The following is a 20,765-nucleotide window of genomic DNA, read 5'->3' on the forward strand; positions in this document are numbered from 1 at the left end:
TTATAGATTCGAGATAGTAGACCTTTGTCTGAGGAAGAGCAGGTGAAGATTTTTTCCCACATTGTGGGTTGTCTCTTCACATTGCTGGTGGTTTCTCTTGCTGTGCAGACGCCTTTTAATAAGAAGAGATCCCACTTGTTGATTGTTTGTGCTAGTTCATGGGCAACTGAGGTTATGTTCATAAAATCTTTTCCTACACCGATGTCTTCAAGAGTTCTACCTAACTTCTGTTCCAACTGGTTCAGAGTTTCTATTTTAATATTTAGATCTTTAATCCATTTTGATTTTAGTTTAATGCATGGTGAGAGATATAGGTCTAGTTTTAATCTTTGGCAAGTTGAAGCTCAATTTTTCCAGCATCATTTATTAAAGAGGCTATCTTTCCTCCAGTGAGGGTGTTTGGCTCCTTTATCAAAGAAGAGATGGCTGAGTGTGTCTGGCATTGTTTCTGCATCTTCTAATCTGTTCCACTAGTCCTCAGGTCTGTTTCTTTGCCAGTACCATGGTGTTTTTATCACAGTAGCTTTGTAGTAGAGTTGCAGGTTGGGGATTGTGATACCCCCTACCATGTCTCTGTTACCTAGAATTGCTTTTGCTATTCTGGGTCTCTTCTTGTTCCAAATGAATTTTTGGATTGTTTTCTCAAGGTCCATGAAGTGTGCTGCTGGGATCTCAACTGGAATTGCATTAAATCTGTAGAGCAGTTTTGGAAGTATGGCCATTTTCACTATATTAATCCTTCCTACCCAGGAGTGGGGGATGTCTGCCCATTTTCTGATATCATCTTCAATCTCTCTTTTCAAAGTGCCATAGTTTTCAGAGAAGAGGTCTTTGATTTCTTTAGTTAGGTTGATTCCTAGGTATTTCAGTTTTTTGGATGCTATTGTGAAAGGAATTATTTGCCCTATTTCTCTCTCAGTGAGTCTTTCATTTGTGTAGAGGAAAGCTATTGATTTTTGTGTGTTGACCTTGTAACCAGCTACTTGACTGAATTTGGTTATTAAGTCTAGAAGACTTTTGGTGGAGTTCTTGGGGTCTTCTATATAGAGTATCATGTCATCTGCAAAGAATGACAGTTTGACTTCTTTATTTCCTATCTTTATTCCTTTTATTTCTTTCTCTTGTCTAATTGTGGTGGCTAATGTTTCCAGAACTATATTGAACAAGAGTAGTGATAGTGGACATCCTTGTCTTGTTCCTGATTTTAGTGTGAAGGATTTCAGTTTTTGACCATTTAGTATGATATTGGCTGTTGGTTTTTCATAGATGGCTTTTATCAATTTGAGGTAGAGACCATCTATTCCAATTTTTTGTAGGGTTTTTATCACAAATGCATGTTGGATTTTGTCAAATGCTTTTTCTGCATCTATGGAGATAATCATATGGTTTTTGTCCTTATCTCTATTGATATAGTGTATTACATTGATTGAATTTCGTATGTTGAACCATCCCTGCATCCCTGGGATGAATCCCACTTGATCAGGGTGTATGATCTTCTTGATGATCTTCTGCATTCTGTTTGCCAGTATCTTTTTAAGGATTTTTGCAACTGTGTTCATTAGTGAGATTGGCCTATAGTTCTCCTTCTCGGTTAGGTCTTTCTCTGCTTTGGGGATCAAGGTGATGGTTGCTTCCAGGAATGAATTTGGGAGTATTGCTTCCCTTTCAATTTCATTGAAGAGTTTAAACAGTAGTGGCAGTAGTTCCTCTCTAAATGTCTTGTAGAATTCAGCAGTGAAGCCATCAGGGCCCGGGCTTTCCTTAGTTGATAAGTTTTTAATTATGTTTTCAATTTCATTGATAGATATTGGGTTGTTTACAACTTTTAGATCTTCTTCGTTTAACTTTGGTAATTCATACATATCTAGGAATCTGTCCATTTCTTCTGTGTTTTCCATCTTATTGGCGTATAGGTTCTCGAAGTAGGTATTGATGATCCTCTGGATTTCTGCTGGGTCCATTGTAATTTCACCCTTTTCATTCCTAATTGCATGGATTTAAGCCTTTTCTTTTCTTTTTCTGATAAGGTTGGCTAAGGGTTTGTCAATTTTGTTTATTCTTTGAAAGAACCAACTCTTGGCTTCATTGATTTTTTGTATTGTTCTCTTAGTCTCCATTGCATTGATTTCTCCTCTGATCTTTCTAATTTCCTCCCTTGTATGAGCTTTGGGTTTGTCCTGCTCTTCTTTTTGTAGAAGCTTAGGTTCAGCATCAGGTTCTTCAATTGGGCTCGCTCTGTTTTACTAATATGAGTATTCACTGCTATGAATTTCCCTCATAAGACTGCTTTCATTGTGTCCCACAGATTCTGATATGTTGTATTGTCATTGTCATTTAATTGAAGGAACGGTCTGATTTCTCCTTTAATTTCCCCTGTGACCCATTGGTTATTCAGAAGTGTGTTGTTCAATTTCCATATATTTATGAAATTTTGCAGGTTCTTTTGCTATTGATCTCCAATTTCATCACACTATGGTCTGATAATATACAGGGGATAACTTCAATTCCTTTGCACTTACTTAAACATGTTCTATGTGTGAGTATGTGGTCTATTTTGGAGAACGACCCATGTGCAGCTGAAAAGAACATGTATTCTGATTTTGTGGGGTGGAAGACTCTGTAAACATCTGTTAATTTCATTTGTTGAAGAGTTTTATTGAGTTCTAGTATTTCGTTGCTTATTTTTAGTCTAGTTGATCTATCTATTTGTGACAGTGTGGTATTGAGGTCCCCCACTACTATTGTATTAGTGCTTATATGATTTTTCATGTCCGTTAGTATTTGTAACTATTGAGTAAAAAGAGAAGGCCACTGGGGAACAAGATCCTTACTCAGCCACTGGGTTATACATAAGGGATGATCTGTGTGTTGTAAAGGGAAAAGCTTTCCATAACCAAATTGTAATTAAACATCACCTGTGATAAGATAAACTGACAGTACATCGCCTTCAGTGTGCTGGGATGACAGAGAAAAACAGTGTCATTATGTTAGCTTTTTATTGCTGCATAACACATGTCCACTAATCTAGCAGTTGACAACAAAAGCCATTTATTAGCTCACAGTTCTCAGGTAAAACATTTGTCACAGCTGGGCATGGTGGTACATACCTATGATCTCAGTACTCAGGAAGCTGAGGCAGGAGGATCGCTGTGAATTTGAGGGCAGCCGAGGCTACATAGTGAGTTCAAGGCCAGTCTGAGCTACATAGTAAGACCCTGTCTAAAAAAAAAAAAAGAAAAAGATTTGGGAGAGGTGGCATGGAATGCCTGGCGCTCTGCTCGGGATAGCACAAGGCAGAAATCAAGTTGTGGACCACTGCACCACAGCACTGATTGAGGCTGAGGCAGGAGGATCACAAGTTGGAGCTCAGCCTGGGTGACTGAGCAACTTGGGAAGACTCTGTCTCAATGAAAGAAAGGAGGGAGCTGGGAATGTAGGTCTGTGCTAAACCCTGGCTTGAGTCCCCTGTACCACACAAACAAATAGAAAAAGTACATGCTTCAGGCTGAGTTCCCATCTGAAGTTTCTGGGGGAAAATTTACTATAAAAAGCATTCTGGTTGGCAGAATTCAGATCCCTGGGGTTACAGGTATAAGGTCTCCCCACTTCCTTGATGGCTGTCAGCTCCTAGATGCTGCCTGTGTTCCTGGTCATGCGGGTTCCTCTATCTTCAATCCAGCAGCGCCACATGAATCCTTCTTAAGATGCAGGGTTCTGGCTTCTCTCATGTTTTTCTTCTAGACATCTAGATTGAAAGGTCCAGACCTTCTCAAAAAATCCCCCCAGGTTGACGCCAATGGATTTGGACCTTAGGTGGACCTGCAAAAACCCTGTTGCTATATGTGATAACATGAATGCAGGAACACTAGCTCATCAAGCCTACAGCTTCTGCTCACTCTCACAGAGAGGAGATTGATAAGGGCAAAGGTCATTTTAAGACCATCTGAGGATTCTGCCCAGCAAAATTACCGACTGATGTCATGGATACATAAGAGAATCTTTGTTCTCTAAAAATAAATGTGAGGACATTTGGGGTGAAGGTCACTCTGCCTGCAACTTACTGTCGAAGATTCCACAAGAAACTGTATGGATATAGAGAAGATGTTGACAGTTGGTGAATCAAGAAGAATATTTACACATTTACTGTATTTTTCTTCAGTCTTTCTGTATCTTGAATACATTATCAAAAAGCATTGGAGGTACATGCAGTTTACAATCATCTTAGGGAGTGGGTACCTATACATTGGAAACATGTACTAATAAAAAAATTAAAAATTAAAAAAATGTGTAAAACCATATGAAATTCATGCTTTGGCATAACTAGAAGAGTATTCTCTTCTAGCTCAATTTCAGTCATCAATAAACAAATATTAAATACAAAAAAAAAACCACTGGGGGAAAGAAGAAAGTGAGGTTAAAATGTCTTACTGGTAATATTATTTTCCTTTCCTCTTAAAGATTTATGAAAAAAATAGCTCTTTGGGGCTAGATGTGTAGCTGAATGGTAAGGCACAGGCTTAGAGTGATCAAGACCTGGGGTTGATCTCCAGCAACACACACAATCCCCGGTACCAAAAAAAAAATTAGCCCTTTCTACAGGAAGGCATTTCCGAGGGAATGTCACAAGTGGGTTGACTAATTTCACACAACACCCTGAATATCTTATGAGAAATCCTTTCTGCCACATAAACATGAGTCAAAATATATTTTCTGTTTCAGAATGCTAGATAACTTATGTGCTTATTGCTACAACTGATCTGGAAAGGAAGATACTTCTGTCCCTCCCTCATTATCAAGATGTACTATGATTAGGAATTCTGAAAAATGTGTACTCTCACTCTCATCAAGATTTTTCTTTTCCTTTCTTTCTTTTTTAAATCTTTGCAACCATTTATTTCCTTGAGGGGTGCACCATTCTTGTAGTACTACAATATCAGGTCAATGGGCAGACTGAATAGAGAAAGCTTCTATTCCATCTCCCAGCTCCAAAATTCTTTTTAATATATTGTCTTTGGGTAAAGAACATATCAGATACTAAACTGATAAGAACAGATACTACACTTGATCTTAGTCAAAAGGCCAAGAAATGACAACCACTAAAATTTTTCTTTGGCAGATCTTTTGTACTGGCTTTAAAAAACAGTTTAGGTTTATGTACAGATACGTGTACAGACAAAGCCAAGCCACACCTACATGGGAACCTTGATAAACACACGCAGACATACAATGCATATCCACATATACAATACATATCAAGAGTTTGACTCAGTAAACTCAGGGCTGGAATTACTCTAATAAACCTAATTTTTTTGTTTTGTTTTATTGAGACAGGCACAGATTTTCCTGAATCAATTAAAAATGTTTACCTTTCATGATTGTTTTGACTTTGAGGAAGGGCCAGAAGATGCACATTCTCAGATCTGGTGAACACAGTGGATGAGAGCATACCAGAGTGTTTTGGGTTTTTTTTGGTACCGGGGATTGAACTTGGGATCTTGTGCTTGTGAGACAGGTGGCAGAACCAATGAGCTAAACACCTGGCCCCCCAGAGTGTTTTTTATGAGCCTGCCTTTCTGTAGGATGGTACTTGGCAGCACCATTCATTGCATTTTGATCAAACCTCCTAAAGATATTCACCCAAAAAAAGACTTTTAAAATTGCTTCAGAAAGTGGCAAGACTGATGGATAAACATGTTCAAAGCAAGGGAGAGTATTTTGAAGATTAATGACAATGTCTCTTTTACTGTAACACCTCTTAAAAAGTTAAACATTCACCATATATTTTGATGATAACCTCTTGTAGTTTAAAGTTTCATAATAGTCAAGTATTACAAAATTTGATCTTTGTACCACAGATTGAAAGATGATTGGAAAGCTTTCTTTCATCACAGCTTCATAAAATTGAATTTCTATCTTCTAGCAGAAATAGTAGGGTCTAAAATGGACTCACATGGATCCTAGTACACAGTAGGCACTCAGTTGCATACAAGTGTACTTTTTATAATTTTCCAGACTGTGAAAATTTGTTTTTATTTGAGACTGAAATGTTTGAGATACATATTTTAGTGGTGAGGCAAATTAGAATATAGCTGTCTTAGTTACTTTTCTCATTTGCTGAGACAAGATACTGGTCACCCAAAGTTAAAGGAGGAAAGGTTTATTTGGCTCACAGTTCATAGAGTTTACAGTCTGTAGTTGGCTGGCCCCAAGGCAGGGAGGCACATAGCACATGGGCATCACAGAGGAGAAACAGTTCATTGCAGGCAGAAGACAACAAAAGCAAGCAAGGGAACTTACCAGCTTTTTTTCTGCTCCTTTTATATTCTATCTTGGCTACCAGACTTAGGGTGGTGTCAAACCAATTAGTGGACTGATTTAGTAATCACCCACCCTTAATCCCAGTGCCCATAATCCTACCACTGCACCATGAATCAATCACACACCCTAGATCCAGCCACCTCTGAAAAAGCCCCACCTATGACTGTGTGAGGCTTTAGGGGGACATCCAGATACAGCGACAACAATAGCGAACAAAAAGTATTGTATAAGATGTAGGAAAATCCCAAAACTGGGCATTTTATGTTACATATAATTAAGGCTACCTTTTCAGGGCCAAAATAAAGTCCTGTTTTTATTTCCATCATGTGGTGGGAATGTGTAACCTTAGTAGGAGAATGTTTCAAATCATCAGTGTGACTCCGAAAAGGGCAACTGGTTGGGAGTTGGTGGCCTTTGAGGGTGTGTCATCGACTTTGATAGTAGATGGGGGAATCTCTGACTGTCCTGTCTCAACACACACACACACACACACACCCCATATATGTGTATATATATATATATGTATATATATATGTACATGTATATGTGTATATATATACATATATACATGAAGAAATTTAGGGAACTCACAGATATGTGTAGAAATCAATACACTCTTAACAAGACCTGTCCTGCCTTGCCCTACTTAGGAAGACATTCCAAACAGCATAACCAGACACAATTCCCTGTATCAAGTCTATATCCAAACACTGAAAGCTCTAGCTGTTTGCAGTTACAAACTGTACTTTATGCACTATTCTTCTCTTCCTTTCTATGGGTAGAGGACTGCTAAGGAAAATCCAAGCCTGAAACCTTCATTTCTTTCAACCCTAAGCCTAATGCTAGGCCAAACCTTAGTCCTAACTTAGTCCTAACTTAAGGTTAACCCTAAAAAACCTGAGGCTAATCTTAACCCCTAGTGCTATCCCTAAATTTAAAGTTAGCCCTAACCCTAACCCTAGCACCAGCATTAACTATAACCCTAGCCCTAGCATTAGCCCTAACCCTGACCATGACCCTAACCCTAAACCCTAATCCTATCCCAAAACCTAACTGTAATCCAACCCTAAGCCTAACCCTGGCTGGGGATTTAGCTCAGTTGTTCCGACACCTGCCTCACTAATGCAAGGACATGAGTTCAATCCCTGGTACAAAAAAAAAACACAACTTAACCCTAGCACTAGCCTTAGCCCTCACGCTAATCATAAATGTAACAAAACCTTAACCATAACCTAAATTCTAACCCTAGTGCTAGCACTAGACCTAGCCCAAACCCTAACCTTCTCCCTGACCTGAATCCTAGCCCTAACCCTAGTGCTAAGCATATCTCTATCACTAAACAATCCTAGCACTAGACCTATACCTGACCCTAAACATAATCACTAACCCTAACCCAACCCTGACCATAACCCTAACCCTAAACATAGCCCTAGTGGTAGCTCTAACCTGAACCCAAAACACAAAATTAACCCTAACTGAAACCTTCATTTAAAACGGCAGAACAAATCTGTGTTATCAGTTAGACTTCTATCCTAGAGTTCATGATAGTGAGACATTCGAAACTCTGCTGCCTTCTCCCCTTCAAAGAGCTAAATAGCACATTTTGGACCAAACTGCTATTCACTATAGAGGCTGGACATACATGCACTTTGAAAATCAGTATTGCAAACAGACAGACATTCCAGGGAACACAGTCAGATTACATTCACTGCATCTAGTGTACCCCCAAACACTGAGAGCTTTAGCTGTTTGCAGAGACAAATTGCACTTAATGAACTATTCTTCCATTCATTTCTATGGCTAGAGGAGTGCCAGGGAAAATCCAAGTGTGCAACCTTTGTTATATTAAACTCTAACCCTAACCCTAGCCCTAGCCCTAAACCAACCCTTAAAAAGCTCTAACAATAACCCTAACCCTAGCCGAAATACCAAACCCTAACCTAGCCCTAACCACTAACATAAACACTAACTAATCCTGACCATAGTCACATCCCTAAGGCTAAACCTAGTGCTAACCCTAACCCTACACCTAACCCTAATCCTAACCCTAATCCTAGCTCTAACCTAGCCCTAGCCCTGTAACCCTGAACCTGAACCTAACCCTAATCCATAGCCCTAACCCTAACACTAACCCTAACCTAACCCTAACCCTAACATAGCCAGGGTACCTTTAACCCTAATGGAAACCCTAAACCTAACTGCAAACTTCATTTAAAAAACAAAACAAATCTGTCATATTGGTTACACTTCTAACCTAGATGTCATGCTAGTGAGACATTCAGAACTCTGCTGCCTCCTATTTATTAACAGAGCTGAATAGAACTTTTTAGGCCAAACTGGTATTCACCATAAAAGCTTAATATACATATGTCTGAAAATCAGTACTGCAGACAGGAAGACGTTCCATAGAGCACAACCAGACTCCATTCCACATATCTAGCTAGACCCAAGGAGCGCAAGATCTAGCTGTTTGTAGTTACAAACTGGACTTTTTTTTTTTTTTTGGCGGCACCAGGGATTGAACTCAGGACCTTGTGCTTTTGAGGCAGGCATGGCACCACTGAGCTAAATCCCCGGCCCTACAAACTTACAAAACTAATTTAAGAATTATTCTTATTCTTCCATTCACTTCTATGCGTAGAGAGTAATGGAAATGGATATCCAAGTCTTCAAAGTTTATTTTAAAAATCCTAACCCTAACCTTAACCTTAACCCTAGCTCTAGCCCTAATGCAAACAGTACGCCTACTCTAACCCTAACCCTAAAGAACCCTAACCCTAACCCTAACTCTTAGGCCTAGCCCTAACACTAACTACTAACCCTTACCCTAAACCTAAACCTAACCACAACCTTAATTCTAATCCTAATTGCAACCTTCATTTCAAAGAGCAAAACAAGTCTGTGATATCAGTTAGAATTCTAACCTAGAGCACATGCTAGGAAGCCATCCAGAATTCTGCTGCCTCTTGCTTTTCAGCAGAGCTGAACAGCAATATTTAGGCCAAACTGCTGTTCACTACAGAGGCCTGATACACATGCAGTCTGAAAAAATCACTATTGCAGATAGGCAGACATTCCAGGGAGCTTAGTCAGATTCCATTCCCTCTATCAAGTGTACACCCAAACACTGAGAGCCGTAGCTGTTTGCAGTTACAAACGGCACTTTAGGCAATATTCTTCAATCAAACTTCTATGTGTAGAAGAGGATAATCTGACTCTGAAACCCTTCATTTTATTTAAACTCCAAATCTAACCCTAACCCTAACCCTGACCCAAATTAAACCTAGCTCTAACTCTAAACCTAACCCTACAACTAGGCCAAGACTAACCCAATAATAACCTTATCCCTAACCTTAACCCTAGTATAGTCCAAGCCATAGCCCTAGCCCTAACTTAAATCCTAAAATGCCTAACCCTAACCCTAAAATGCCTTAACCCAACCCTAAAACTAGCCTTAGCCTTAACCCAAAACCTAACCCGAGCCCTAACTCTAACCTGAATCTAACCCCCAACAGAGCCCTATCTCTGAACCTCAACCTAACCCTGACCGTACCACTAGACCTAGCCATAAGCCTAGTCCAAGACATAGTCCTAACTAACTCTAACTCTAGCCCTAACCTTTAGCCCTAGACCAACCTCAAACCTTAGCTCTAACTCTAATTCTAAAATAACCCTAATGCTAAAACTAACTCTTATCCCAAACCTAAAACTAACTATAATCCTAAATCTAACACAACTCTAAAGCCTAGCCCTGAAACTCAATCTAACCTTATCCCTATCCCTAACCCTAACCAAACCATAGCCCTAGCCCTAGCCTTAACCCTAACCCTGACCCTAAATCTTTTCCCTATCACTAACCCTAAAACTAATCTAACCCTAACCCAACCCTAACCCTGACCCTAAATCTTTTCCCTATCTCTAACCCTAAAACTAATCTAACCCTAACCCAACCCTAAACCTAACCCTAAGCCTAACACTAATGCTAACATCAACCCTAGTCCTATCCTAAGCATAAACATAATCCTAACCATAGACCTAGACCCAGCACTAACCCTAACCTTAACCATAGACTTAACCTTAACCCTAACCCAACACTAACCCTAACCCTCAGCCCCAGGAACACCTCCTAGTGAGGAGTGGAGCCCTCAGAGGAGTCTGCAGAGACTTGGCACCCACTGCTTTTTAGAGATAATCCTCTGCTGCTCCTCATTCTTTTGTTTTTGAGACAGAGTATCATTTTAAACCCCAGGCTGGCCTCGAACTCACAGTAATGCTCCTGCCTCAGCCTCCCAAATGCTGGGATTACAAATGTGTCTCCCAGACACCCATCTTGCTATGCCCCATTCTGAGGTTCATGGGGAAAGAGCTTCTGGTTGGCAGTTGTTACATGGAAGGGAGCCTGGAGGCCCAGCCTACACATGAGGCAGGGTGGGAAGAAAGCAGGTGGAGACTGCAGCAGGAAGGATGTGAGCCAGATCTGCAGAGGGACTTTGGTGAGGGACCAAAGGAAGGCTGAATCATCTCCATCCAGGGGTCCTCTGGTTGGGAGAGTGTGTGTCACAGGGCAGCTAACCCTAGGGCAGGAGGCATGAGCAAGGGGCGCTCAACCAGAAAGCTGCTCTCCACGCAGCAATGGTCCAGCAGCTTGGCGCCCAGCCACCACCTGGCCCAAGGCCTCTGAGAGCAAGGACTCACCAGCGACTTCCCCTCAAACATTCACGGCCACCGGGATGTGGCCTCCTGTGGGCCACGCCACCCTGAGCTAGCACAGCAGGTGGGCCTTGCTGAGGCCTACCAGACCCAGCATGGTGGCCTGGGCGGATGAGAGGCTGATGGTGGGGCCAGTGGATGGGGTCTGGTGTGAGCAGTCTGTGGACGGGGCTCCGGCGATCCCATCACCTGCAGGACGGCCTCCTGGGCCCACTGGCTTGAGGTGGGGGCTGCTCCTGCCCCCACTTTCTTCCTCCTAGGTCTGGCTGGCTTTGGTCAGAGGGAGAGGGTTCCAGAAGGTGCTCACGTCTGTGGCCCAAGATACTTGAAACAACTTTGGAAGCCTCAGTTTCCCCAGTTTCAAGTGAGACTGTGAGACCCTTGAAGGAACCCCAAAGAGGTCTAAGGGGGCAAGGGGATGGGGGACGGGGCCAGGAAAGGAAACTGATCCTTGCCTGAGGTGGACCTGGTTCTGGAAAACCTGCAGGCTTTCTCATTTAACCCCAAGGAAACACACCTGTGCTGCCCCAGGGCACGGGCGGGTACCCCGGGCTCCCTGCAGAGACCAAGCCAGGGCCTGCTGTTGGTGCAGGCGGCAGGCCCCGCGCTGTTCCAGTCTACACTGCTGCCAGGGCCTTGAGCCACAGGCTGCTGGGCGTTGGGGAGCAGGGCCAGCTCCGTCCCCCGGGGCCGGGCGGGGCCACCGCTGGCAGCAGCAGCAGGAGCAGAGGCAGGAAGAGCCAGTGCAGCGTGGCCGGCAGCCCCCGGGGGAAGGCGCCCAGGTGTGGGGTGCTGCTGTGCCCAGGACCATGGGGAAGGAAGCTCAGACAGAGCTAGGACCGTGCAGGGCAGAGGTGACCGAAGCGTTGGAACCTCACTGGCCCGGGTTCGAATCCTGTTCTGCCACACCCACTCTCACATCCTGATCTGTGCAATGTGAAGGACAGCGCCTGCCCAGGAGGAGCAGACTCGGGCCTTCGGGGCCTGGCATACAGCGGCTGCTTAGCCAGCAACATCTCTTGCCCGGTCCCGAGAGGCTTTGCTCTCTTTAGGGTCCTCCCTGTCTTGCCTCTGCTTCCCTCTTGCTCCCCAGCAATGCTTCCCGCTAGCAGACACCCCGCCCCCTGCGCTCTGGGCCTTCAGCACCCGGCTACAAAGGTGGCCCAGTGGCTGTAAAAGGCTGGCCAGGAGTGGGCTTCCGGCCCAAGGGAGGAAGGGTGCTCTTAAAGCCACAGGGTCTTGTAGGATGAGGAGTTGGGTGCCGACTGGGGCTGGCACTTTAGGAAGTTAGAGCGCGATACTCACACTTCTGGTGTGAAGGAAGAGAAAGCTGGGTGTGAGGCTCATTTTATCCTGGAGCAGGTGCAAGCTCGTGAGCTGCTCTCCCAACTGAGAAATCTTCACAAAGGTCGTCACTGAGCTGTATCCACAGGCCTTTTTATTTTGAGATAGGATCTAAGTTGTCCAGTCTGGGGCCAAACTTTCGATCCTCCTGCATCAGCCTCCCAGAGTGCTGGCATGACAGGTGTGCATGATCACACTGGGCAAGAAAGAAAATACTCTTATTGCTGAATAAGCCTTAAACCCTCAGGTCATGTGCATCATGGGCTAAGAAATTGCAGACAGGAGGAAATCTTGCCCTTTTTATATAAACAAGGAGCCGCCTTCTCTCCCAAGATAAAAAGAAAACAACCAGGGCCAGGGATTTAGCTCAGTGGTTCCATTGCCTGCCCTGCAAGCGGAAAGACCCAAGTTCGATCCCCAGTACCAAAACAAAAAACAAAAACAAAAAGAAAATAACCAGTCCTTAAGTGAGACAGCCTGACAGCACTCAGAGTTCATTCAAACAATGTAATGGGATAAGAATTGTGTTAGTTTATTGGCTTTATCTGCAGGAAAATCAGATTTCTTCTATCGTTATGTAAGACCGAGGGCCTTACCAAATGCTCCGAGGAGCTGACTGCAGCGAAGAACACCCAGGAAGGAACACACCAGACAAGTTGGAAAGTAAAACAGACCTTTATTAGTCTGGCCAGACGGCACTCCCAAAGCAAAGTAGCTTAGAGAGGCAACTGGCTCAGAGTCCGAAGCTGTTTTTATAGGGGGTCTCAGGGGAAGTTGGCAAGCAGAAATACAAAAGCAGAGGAGAGAGATAAAACAGACCTTTTACAGATTGCCCTTAAGATAACATATTCAGATATGGAGTTCGGCAAGCATGACAGAACGCTACGCACACAACAGACCTTCCTGGCACAACAACAAGCACATCCCTGGAACTTGATGTTACCTGGTGATCCGTAACAGAAGCAGAAAGTTGGAGCCCTATTACAAAGATGGAGTAACTGTTGTTCAGTCTTACATTTACAATAGAAGGTAATTCTGGAATAGGAGGGAGGCCCTGGCCAAGTCAGGCTCCTGCCTTCCAGTCAGGTAGGAGGAGCTACGCTGGGTGTGGGTCCAGTCTCTCCTAAGTCCTCCTCCACCTGTGTGATTGGCTTGGGCACATGCAAGCCCAGCTTGGAAAACTCAGTGTTTTAACATAAAAAAGAGCTGGGGATGTGGCTCAGTGCCAAGGCCCTGGGTTTAATTCTCAATACTGAAAATAAAAACAAAAACAACAATTATTGGCAAGGATGTAAAACAACAGAGAATTCTCATATATTGCTAAGAATGTAAATTCAGACATTTGTGTTGGGGAGAAGTTTGACATCATCATAAATGTGCACACTCTAGTACCAACTATTTTCATTCCTAATATACAGAGTCTGCCAAAAAATATGCACTTCAAGAAAAGAAAAATAATATGTTTTTCAACAGATGGTGTTATCCTTGTATGGGGGACCCTAGAGGATGTCATATATCACAGAAAACCCACTACACTGCCGGCCCTTAGAGAAGAAATTGAAAATGCACGTGCAGCAATCTCAATGACTCAGATTATCCAAGCAGCAGTTCGCTGTACTAGTAAATATCTGGAAGCTCATGGCCACCACTTTGAGCACCTCTTGTAATTGGAGAGGCCAGAGGTAACTTGTAATAATCTCATGATGTCTCAGTAAATTTAGTATTAAAATATTTATGGATGTTTTTCTTTTCCTGCAGTGTGGGATTTTTCTGTGGATTCTGTATAGTGAGTATAGTCTTGCACATGTACTCAAGGAGAAATATATGAGTTTTATTGAAGTATTTCTTGTATTACATTGTACAATGCATCATAGCATTGTGTCAGTATCTCTCTCCACACTCATACTACACACATTATTTTCTGTTCTAAACTACTTGGGAATACATTAAAGATGTCTTGATTAAATAAGAATGTTGAAGAATGATTAGCATTTATAAAATATTAAAAACAATATTACTATGTTTAGAAATATATACATACATAGCAGGAATAGAAAGGAACAGGAATGATAAATTAGGGCAAGTAGGGTGCCTTGGATACACTGAAGGAAATGTGTTCAAGGATGGGTGCCTATCTGCAGTGTTTTTCTTTTCTTTTTTTTTTGGTGCTGGGATCGAACTTGGGTCCTTGAGCTTACACAGCAGGCGGTGAAACCACTGAGCTAAATCCCTGGCCCTGCAGTGTTTTTCTTAAGCTCTGTGGTGGGTACATATTTGTTATTGGCTTTACTTTTTTTTTTGGTACTGGGGATAGAACTCGAGACCTTGCGCTTGTGAGGCAGTTGCCAGAACCACTGAGCTAAATCCCCCGTGTGGCTTTACTTTTTCATATTACTACTTCATAATTTTAAGAAGTATCCATGTGTTGTTATTAAGAGTTTTAAAAATCAGGAATGAATGTTTATCTTTTATCTAATGGCTCTTGGTGTTTATTGAAATATTTGAAAATGTAGCCCTAGTTTTTGTACTTGATACAGTAGATGTGACATATCTCATGTTTTTCTTTTGTTTTTTGGAACCGGGGATCGAATTTGGGTCCTTGCGCTTGTGCAGCAGGCAGTGAAACCACTGAGCTAAATCCCCAGCCCTACCTCATGTTTATTGAGAAGATGAATACCTGTCCCTCTCTCAATTCTTCTATATATAAGCCCTACTAATTTTAAGATCCTCTCTAAACATTTCCCTCTTCAGTGAACTATACAAATTACTACACTCAAGGGTCATATAATCAACAGGGTATAATCTGGGACAAATGTCTTTTGTTTTTTCTACCCCAGTTTGTTCCTTTTCTCTTTTGCCACATGTACTACAGTTAAATTATTTATTCCCCCAGTTAAGACGAGCAATGACCTTGTCTTATTAATCATCATACCCAGTAACTATTTCAGAGCCTAACATACTATACAGGCTCCCTGGAATCGCTTGCTGAATGGCATTAAATGAAATAACTTATTTGCATGTACCTGATACAAATGCACACAGGTGATTTTTAAAATAAAGTTTAAATTTTAGAATGGTTTTACAATAAGTGTGCTATAGCCTGGATGTTGAATGTCCCCGAGAGGCCCATGTCTTAGAGGCTTGGTAACCAAGGCTGGAGGTGGTGGTGCCTGATGGATGAGTTTTAGGTCACTGGGGTGGCCTCGAAGGGGATGGTGGGACCCTAGCAGGCTGCCTGCCTCTCTCCCTGTCGCTGTTTCCTGGCTATGAGGTGAGCAGTTTGCTCCCCCAGGAGCTTCCACCATTGCCATCCAGGACGCACACCACAGGCCTAAAGCAATAGATCCATGCAATCCTGGACTGCAGCCACCAAAACCGTGAGCCAAAATAAATTTCTCTTTATCCCAGCTATTTACTAACAGTGACAGAAAGCGGGCACACAATTTAAAAAGAAAAAAAACTTTAATCAAGTTTACATTTATTAGATCTTATCTGCACGAGGGGGGTTTAAAAGATTGGCCAAGTCAACAGCCCTCAGAACCAGAACTGGTTCTAAGAGATCCAGAGCTGCAATATGGTCAAGCAGTACGTATGCACAGAAAATAGAAATGAGGCCAAAGGACAACTTAATCAATCAGTTTATTAAACTGGCCGCCTAGGATGGCCTGCAGCAACTGCTATGAGCACAGAACAGAGTTAGCCTCCCTTAGCAGGAACGGGTCCAGGTTGGTCTCAGACACAGCAGGGGAACCTGGATTCTGTCCATGGGCTCCTGCATATTTTAACAGGGAGGTAGAGAAAAGGACACAGGGCAGTGCTTCCTCTGGTTAACCGCGTTCCCCTCCAGTAACCTCCTCGGTCCTCGGCCGTGGAAGCCGCGAAGTCCTGGGCGAGGGCAGCGTCCCCGATCCTGTTTTCTCAGCTCTTTGCGCAACGCCCCAGAACAATCAGCTGAACCGGCGGCCGCCGCCCCGGGATCCTCGAGTCGGGAGGACGACAAACCGCGACGTCTCTGGCGGCGAGAGCAGAGCCGGACGGATGGCGCAAGCAGGCCACAGGCTGCCGTCCAGAGCTGTCGGCCCCGAGGCTGACCTCGTTCCGCAGCCGCGGCCCGAGTCCGCGGGGCAGGAGGACCCGCGGCGCCCGCCGAGGCGCGAGGCCGCGGGCGTGGAAAAACGGGCCGCGCCCCGGCGGGGGCGGTTACTCCGCCCGGTATCGCGTTAGCGTCCGGAGGCGCAGGCGCGGTGGACTTATCCCGACCCGGGTTTCAGCTGGCTGTGGACTCGTCATGGCGACCCAGCAGCGGTCTTTCCAGCTGGTGGTGTTCGGTGCCTCCGGCTTCACCGGCCAGTTCGTGACCGAGGAGGTGGCCCGGGAGCAGGTGGCCCCCGAGAGGAGCTCCCGCCTGCCGTGGGCCGTGGCCGGCCGCTCCCGGGAGAAGCTGCTGCGAGTGCTGGAGAGGGCGGCGCTGAAGCTGGGTAAAGGGCGGGCGGCCCGAGGCGAGGCGCGAGTTCCTTCTCCGCGCTTCTCCCCGGGGCCCCAGGGAGGAGAGGGCTGTTTCAGGTGTGGTCGTGGCTTTGTTCCACCCCCAAATTAAAGACTGAAACTAAAGATTTCTTTGCCCCGCCGCGTTTGATTGTCGCCCTTAGCGTGGGGAGCCCCACTGTCCCGATGGTGAAGAACTCGAATCGTTCCTTTGTCTGCTTTGTCCCATTCTACAGTGGGGCTCCCCAGTGGGTTGGAGGTTTCCTGACACTTGGTTGGACAGGGAAAGGGGGTTTTTGAGTTACTTCTTCCCTTTGTCTTAGTTTTTTGAGGATAGGAGAGAAAGATGAGGAATTTTACTAATAGGATTGTTTATGTTGATGCTGAGGACTGAACTTAGGGCAAGCAAAGCACATGCTCTACTACTTAACCACACCCCCAAACCCTTATTTTTTGCGTCTTTTATTTTTGCTTGCAAGAATCCTCCAGCAGTCTTATTCTTCATTTTTAAAAATGTCTGGTTTGGATTTTTTTTTTACTCTTTCAGAGCCCACGCAGTGTGTATTTAGTGAGTGGTCTTTTCCACACCGGGCTCTGTCCTAAGTGCTGTGGGTAGACGTGCAGAAGAGGAAGGAGGCACCCTCAGACCCTGCCTTTGCCGTCTGGGGAGACACTAACTTAGGACTCCATAGCCTTGAAATTGGATCATCTTCACCCTAGATTCTCCTCATACATACAGATATTGCCCGATAGAGTTCCCGATATACTGGATTCTTTATGTTTAATCTTATAACTTCCCTGTGTAATGAATATAGAATCTTTTGTGGTTATATATAGATGTATAGATAGCATGTAGGTTGGACTACAGCTCTTAGTGCCACTACCACCAACACAGAATTCTGAGCAAAGAGATTTGGGCTTTATTTTTCCAAAAGAGATAATTTCACTATTAAAATACAGTATTCCATTTCTTTTTCCTGATCAGCAAGACCGTAAAGGTATAGCCTACATATCTACCATTTCTAGTGCTCAAATCAAGTTATTGTGGAGAATATATCTTGTCCTGTCAAAACCTGCATTCTTCTATTGGGCCTATTTTCTTAATATGAGCCTAGGTGATGTTATCTAGATTGGACGATTTAAAAGTGGACTCACCTCAGAGTCGTTTTTTGTTCTCATAGTATTGAGGTTGACAGTCTCCCTCCACTCTCTATAATTGGATCATTGTAATTGTTTAGAAGTTGATGAGAATTATTTTTAATTTATAATAGAAATTTCTTGGTAGAGAAGTCAGGACAATCATCTACTTAGTGTCTAAACTTGATCAGAAGATTTTATTTTTTGTTTGGTTTTTTTTTTTTGGTACCGGGGATCAAACTCGGGACCTTGCACTTGTGAGGCGGGCAGCAGAACCACTGAGCTAAATCCCCACCCCAATCAGAACATTTTAAAATGGTCATGTTACACAGAATTGTAACACATTGCGTGCTTTAGAATCTTCAAAGGTTAGTGATTTTTTTTTAAAGTAACCTTTAGCGTTGATTCCATTTTTCTCATAGCTTTTTCCTTTTTTGTTACCTATTAAAAATGTTTATTTGTAATTTGAAAGGGAGCATTAACTTTCAGTATGTTCATATATTTAGTAAATTTGTGGTCACTGATTACTATAAAAAGTAGTTGTGGAATCTCTAATATTTTACTAGGATTTGCTTTATATAATTTGTTTGTTTGGTTTTTTTGGTACTGGGGATCGAACTCAGGACCTTGTACTTGCAAGGCAGGCGCCGGAACCACTGAGCTAAATCCCCGGCTGCTTTATATAATTTGTTTTTTTATTTTAGGAAGACCGACATTATCATCTGAAGTTGGGATAATAATTTGTGATATCACTAATCCAGCCTCACTTGATGAAATGGCTAAACAGGCAACAGTTGTCCTCAACTGCGTAGGACCTGTAAGTAATCAACCCTTCTTTGTAGCACAACAAAGAATCTATTCATACTGTGTCCCAGAGGAACATAAGGGCAGAGGACAGAAGGATTGGTTGAAAGTCTTAACTTTCATGGGGAGTTTTTCTTCTAGTGAGGAACAACTAGATGTGAACACAGGCCCCTGAAACAGGGTCTCAGTGCCACCGCACTCAGGAAATGTGAGCCTGTTTGTCCATTGGTTGCAGCTATGATGTCCAGACATTTTCCTGTATGCCCTTTCAAAAAAAGTTTAAGTATGCATCCTCTATTTATTATTGCATTCCTATATTATTCTACAAATATGTATGCTTAAAATATAAAAAGATAGAAACTAAAAAAGCATTCATTCCATAAATATAAAATCCTTACTTTATAAACTGCAGCATTCCAGGCAGCTGCGACACCCTGGAGGACAAAACAGAAAATCCCTTGTGAAGCTCACATTCTTATGGGCAGATAGAAGAATAAGACTATAGTTGCTAAATTCTTTGAGGAGAAATGAAGCAGAGCAACAATAGATTGGCACATGAGTCTCCTTTAGATAGATGGTCAGGGAAATTCTCAGTGAGGAATCAACATTTGAGCAGAGATAGGAGGGAAGGAAGGAAGGAAGGAAAGAAGGAAGAGAGTAGCCATGATTACTTGAGAAAAATGTTCCAGGGAGAGCAAATACATGGGTTCTGAGCTGAGAGTGTGCTTGGCAAGACTAGGATGTCGACTCGGGATTTAGCTCAGTGGTGCTGCGCCTGCCTCCTAAGCACAAGGTGTTCGATTCCCTGTACTGGGGGAAAACAAAAACAAAAACAAGAAAAAAACCCAAGACTGTGGGATGTGAGAGGAGATGGTGTGGCTGAGCCTGCGAGCAGGACTGAGAGGTGGGGGAAGACTGGAGAGTTGTGCAGGAGCTCAGTTTTACAGGCCACCATCAGGACTTGGATTTTCTTCTAAGAATGACCAGGAGTCATTGAATGTTTGAAAGCAAGGTGTGACCTGATTTAATTTTGAGTTTCTTTGGCTTAGAGGAAGAATGGATAATAAGGACCGACAGTAGCATGGTCCAAGCAAGGCAAGCACTAGGGTAGAGTAGTAGAAGTGGTAGGGAGAAGTTGGACTCAGTATATTTTGAAAGGAGAGTAGCTTTTGCCCTTGCACTGGATGTAAGAAGTGTCGAGGAAGATTTTCAGACTTGGCCTGCAAGAAGGTGAGTGTTGGGAACACTTACCAATCTGTAGAAGCCATCAAAATTGGGGAGACTTTTAAAAACAAAGCATCTAAAGTATTAGTAATTTTTCAAATGGAACGCAGGAATATTTTGTATTATTAAACAAATATGCAGTTTAAGTGTTTATTTAGATTTATCTCCTTCACTAGCTTAGACTCTATCCACCGTGTGGCCCTCTGTGGTCCCTGTGGTACATACACTGTCCGCTGTGCTCCTTTGTCCTCCTGCCAGTCCTCTAGACAAACCCAACCCAAGTTATTCTGACTAATTCTTCGCCTCAACGCAAGTATCACATTGTGGCTGGAGAAGATCGCGTACTGTGCTGACTGGCCTTGGCTCGTAAACTGCGCTTGTCAGCCTTTTATCGTCCCTACTTCAGTGAAACATTCTGCCAGGTCCCGTCCTGTCAAATCCAGTCATCAGTTCTCAGTCCTCCTTGTTAACCTCTCGGCCTTTGATCCAGTTGACGATTTCCTCTTTTCTTTACTTGGTTTTCTCTCACCTTCTAGTTTTCCTCCTGTCTACCATCTTTATCTCCTGTGTTGGATCTTTTTGTCCTTCTCCCTCCAAAGCCTGAGGTCTCAGAGCTGAAGCCCACCTGCTGTGCATGTGTAAATGAGGACAAATTGCCTGCTTTGTTACTCTGACTCTTTCCATTTATCTCATATAAGCATAGGGTAAGGAAAAATCTAAAAGCATAATAAAATAGAATAGGG

At 43.2% G+C, this 20,765-nt stretch overlaps 1 protein-coding gene, 1 long non-coding RNA gene and 1 other non-coding gene across 4 annotated transcripts in view; 2 read left to right on the forward strand and 1 right to left on the reverse strand.

The window, feature by feature from the left end:
• LOC110350951 (uncharacterized) overlaps positions 1–13,950 on the forward strand; it is a 37,774-nt gene extending 23,824 nt beyond the window's left edge. Inside the window, exon 4 of the long non-coding RNA XR_015444319.1 lies at positions 13,846–13,950. This is a non-coding gene — a long non-coding RNA (uncharacterized LOC110350951). The remainder of the gene's footprint in view (positions 1–13,845) is intronic.
• On the reverse strand, positions 4,902–5,091 carry LOC147823074 (U2 spliceosomal RNA). The gene has a single exon (XR_015444621.1). It is a non-coding gene; the product is annotated as a U2 spliceosomal RNA (small nuclear RNA).
• A 1,872-nt stretch (positions 13,951–15,822) lies between the features above and the next one.
• Positions 15,823–20,765, forward strand: part of Sccpdh (saccharopine dehydrogenase (putative)) — a 34,407-nt gene continuing 29,464 nt past the window's right edge. For both annotated transcript variants that reach the window (XM_004853484.4, XM_004853483.4), the window contains exons 1-2: positions 15,823–16,850; positions 18,699–18,811. In XM_004853484.4, coding sequence (XP_004853541.1) covers positions 16,661–16,850; positions 18,699–18,811 — 303 coding nt within the window. In that variant the 5' untranslated portion in view covers positions 15,823–16,660. The remainder of the gene's footprint in view (positions 16,851–18,698; positions 18,812–20,765) is intronic.

Source organism: Heterocephalus glaber, unplaced genomic scaffold, assembly GCF_053883595.1.
Source record: "Heterocephalus glaber isolate CG9 unplaced genomic scaffold, H.glaber_assembly_v1.0 deba00001600, whole genome shotgun sequence".
Taxonomy (NCBI): Eukaryota; Metazoa; Chordata; class Mammalia; order Rodentia; family Bathyergidae; genus Heterocephalus; species Heterocephalus glaber.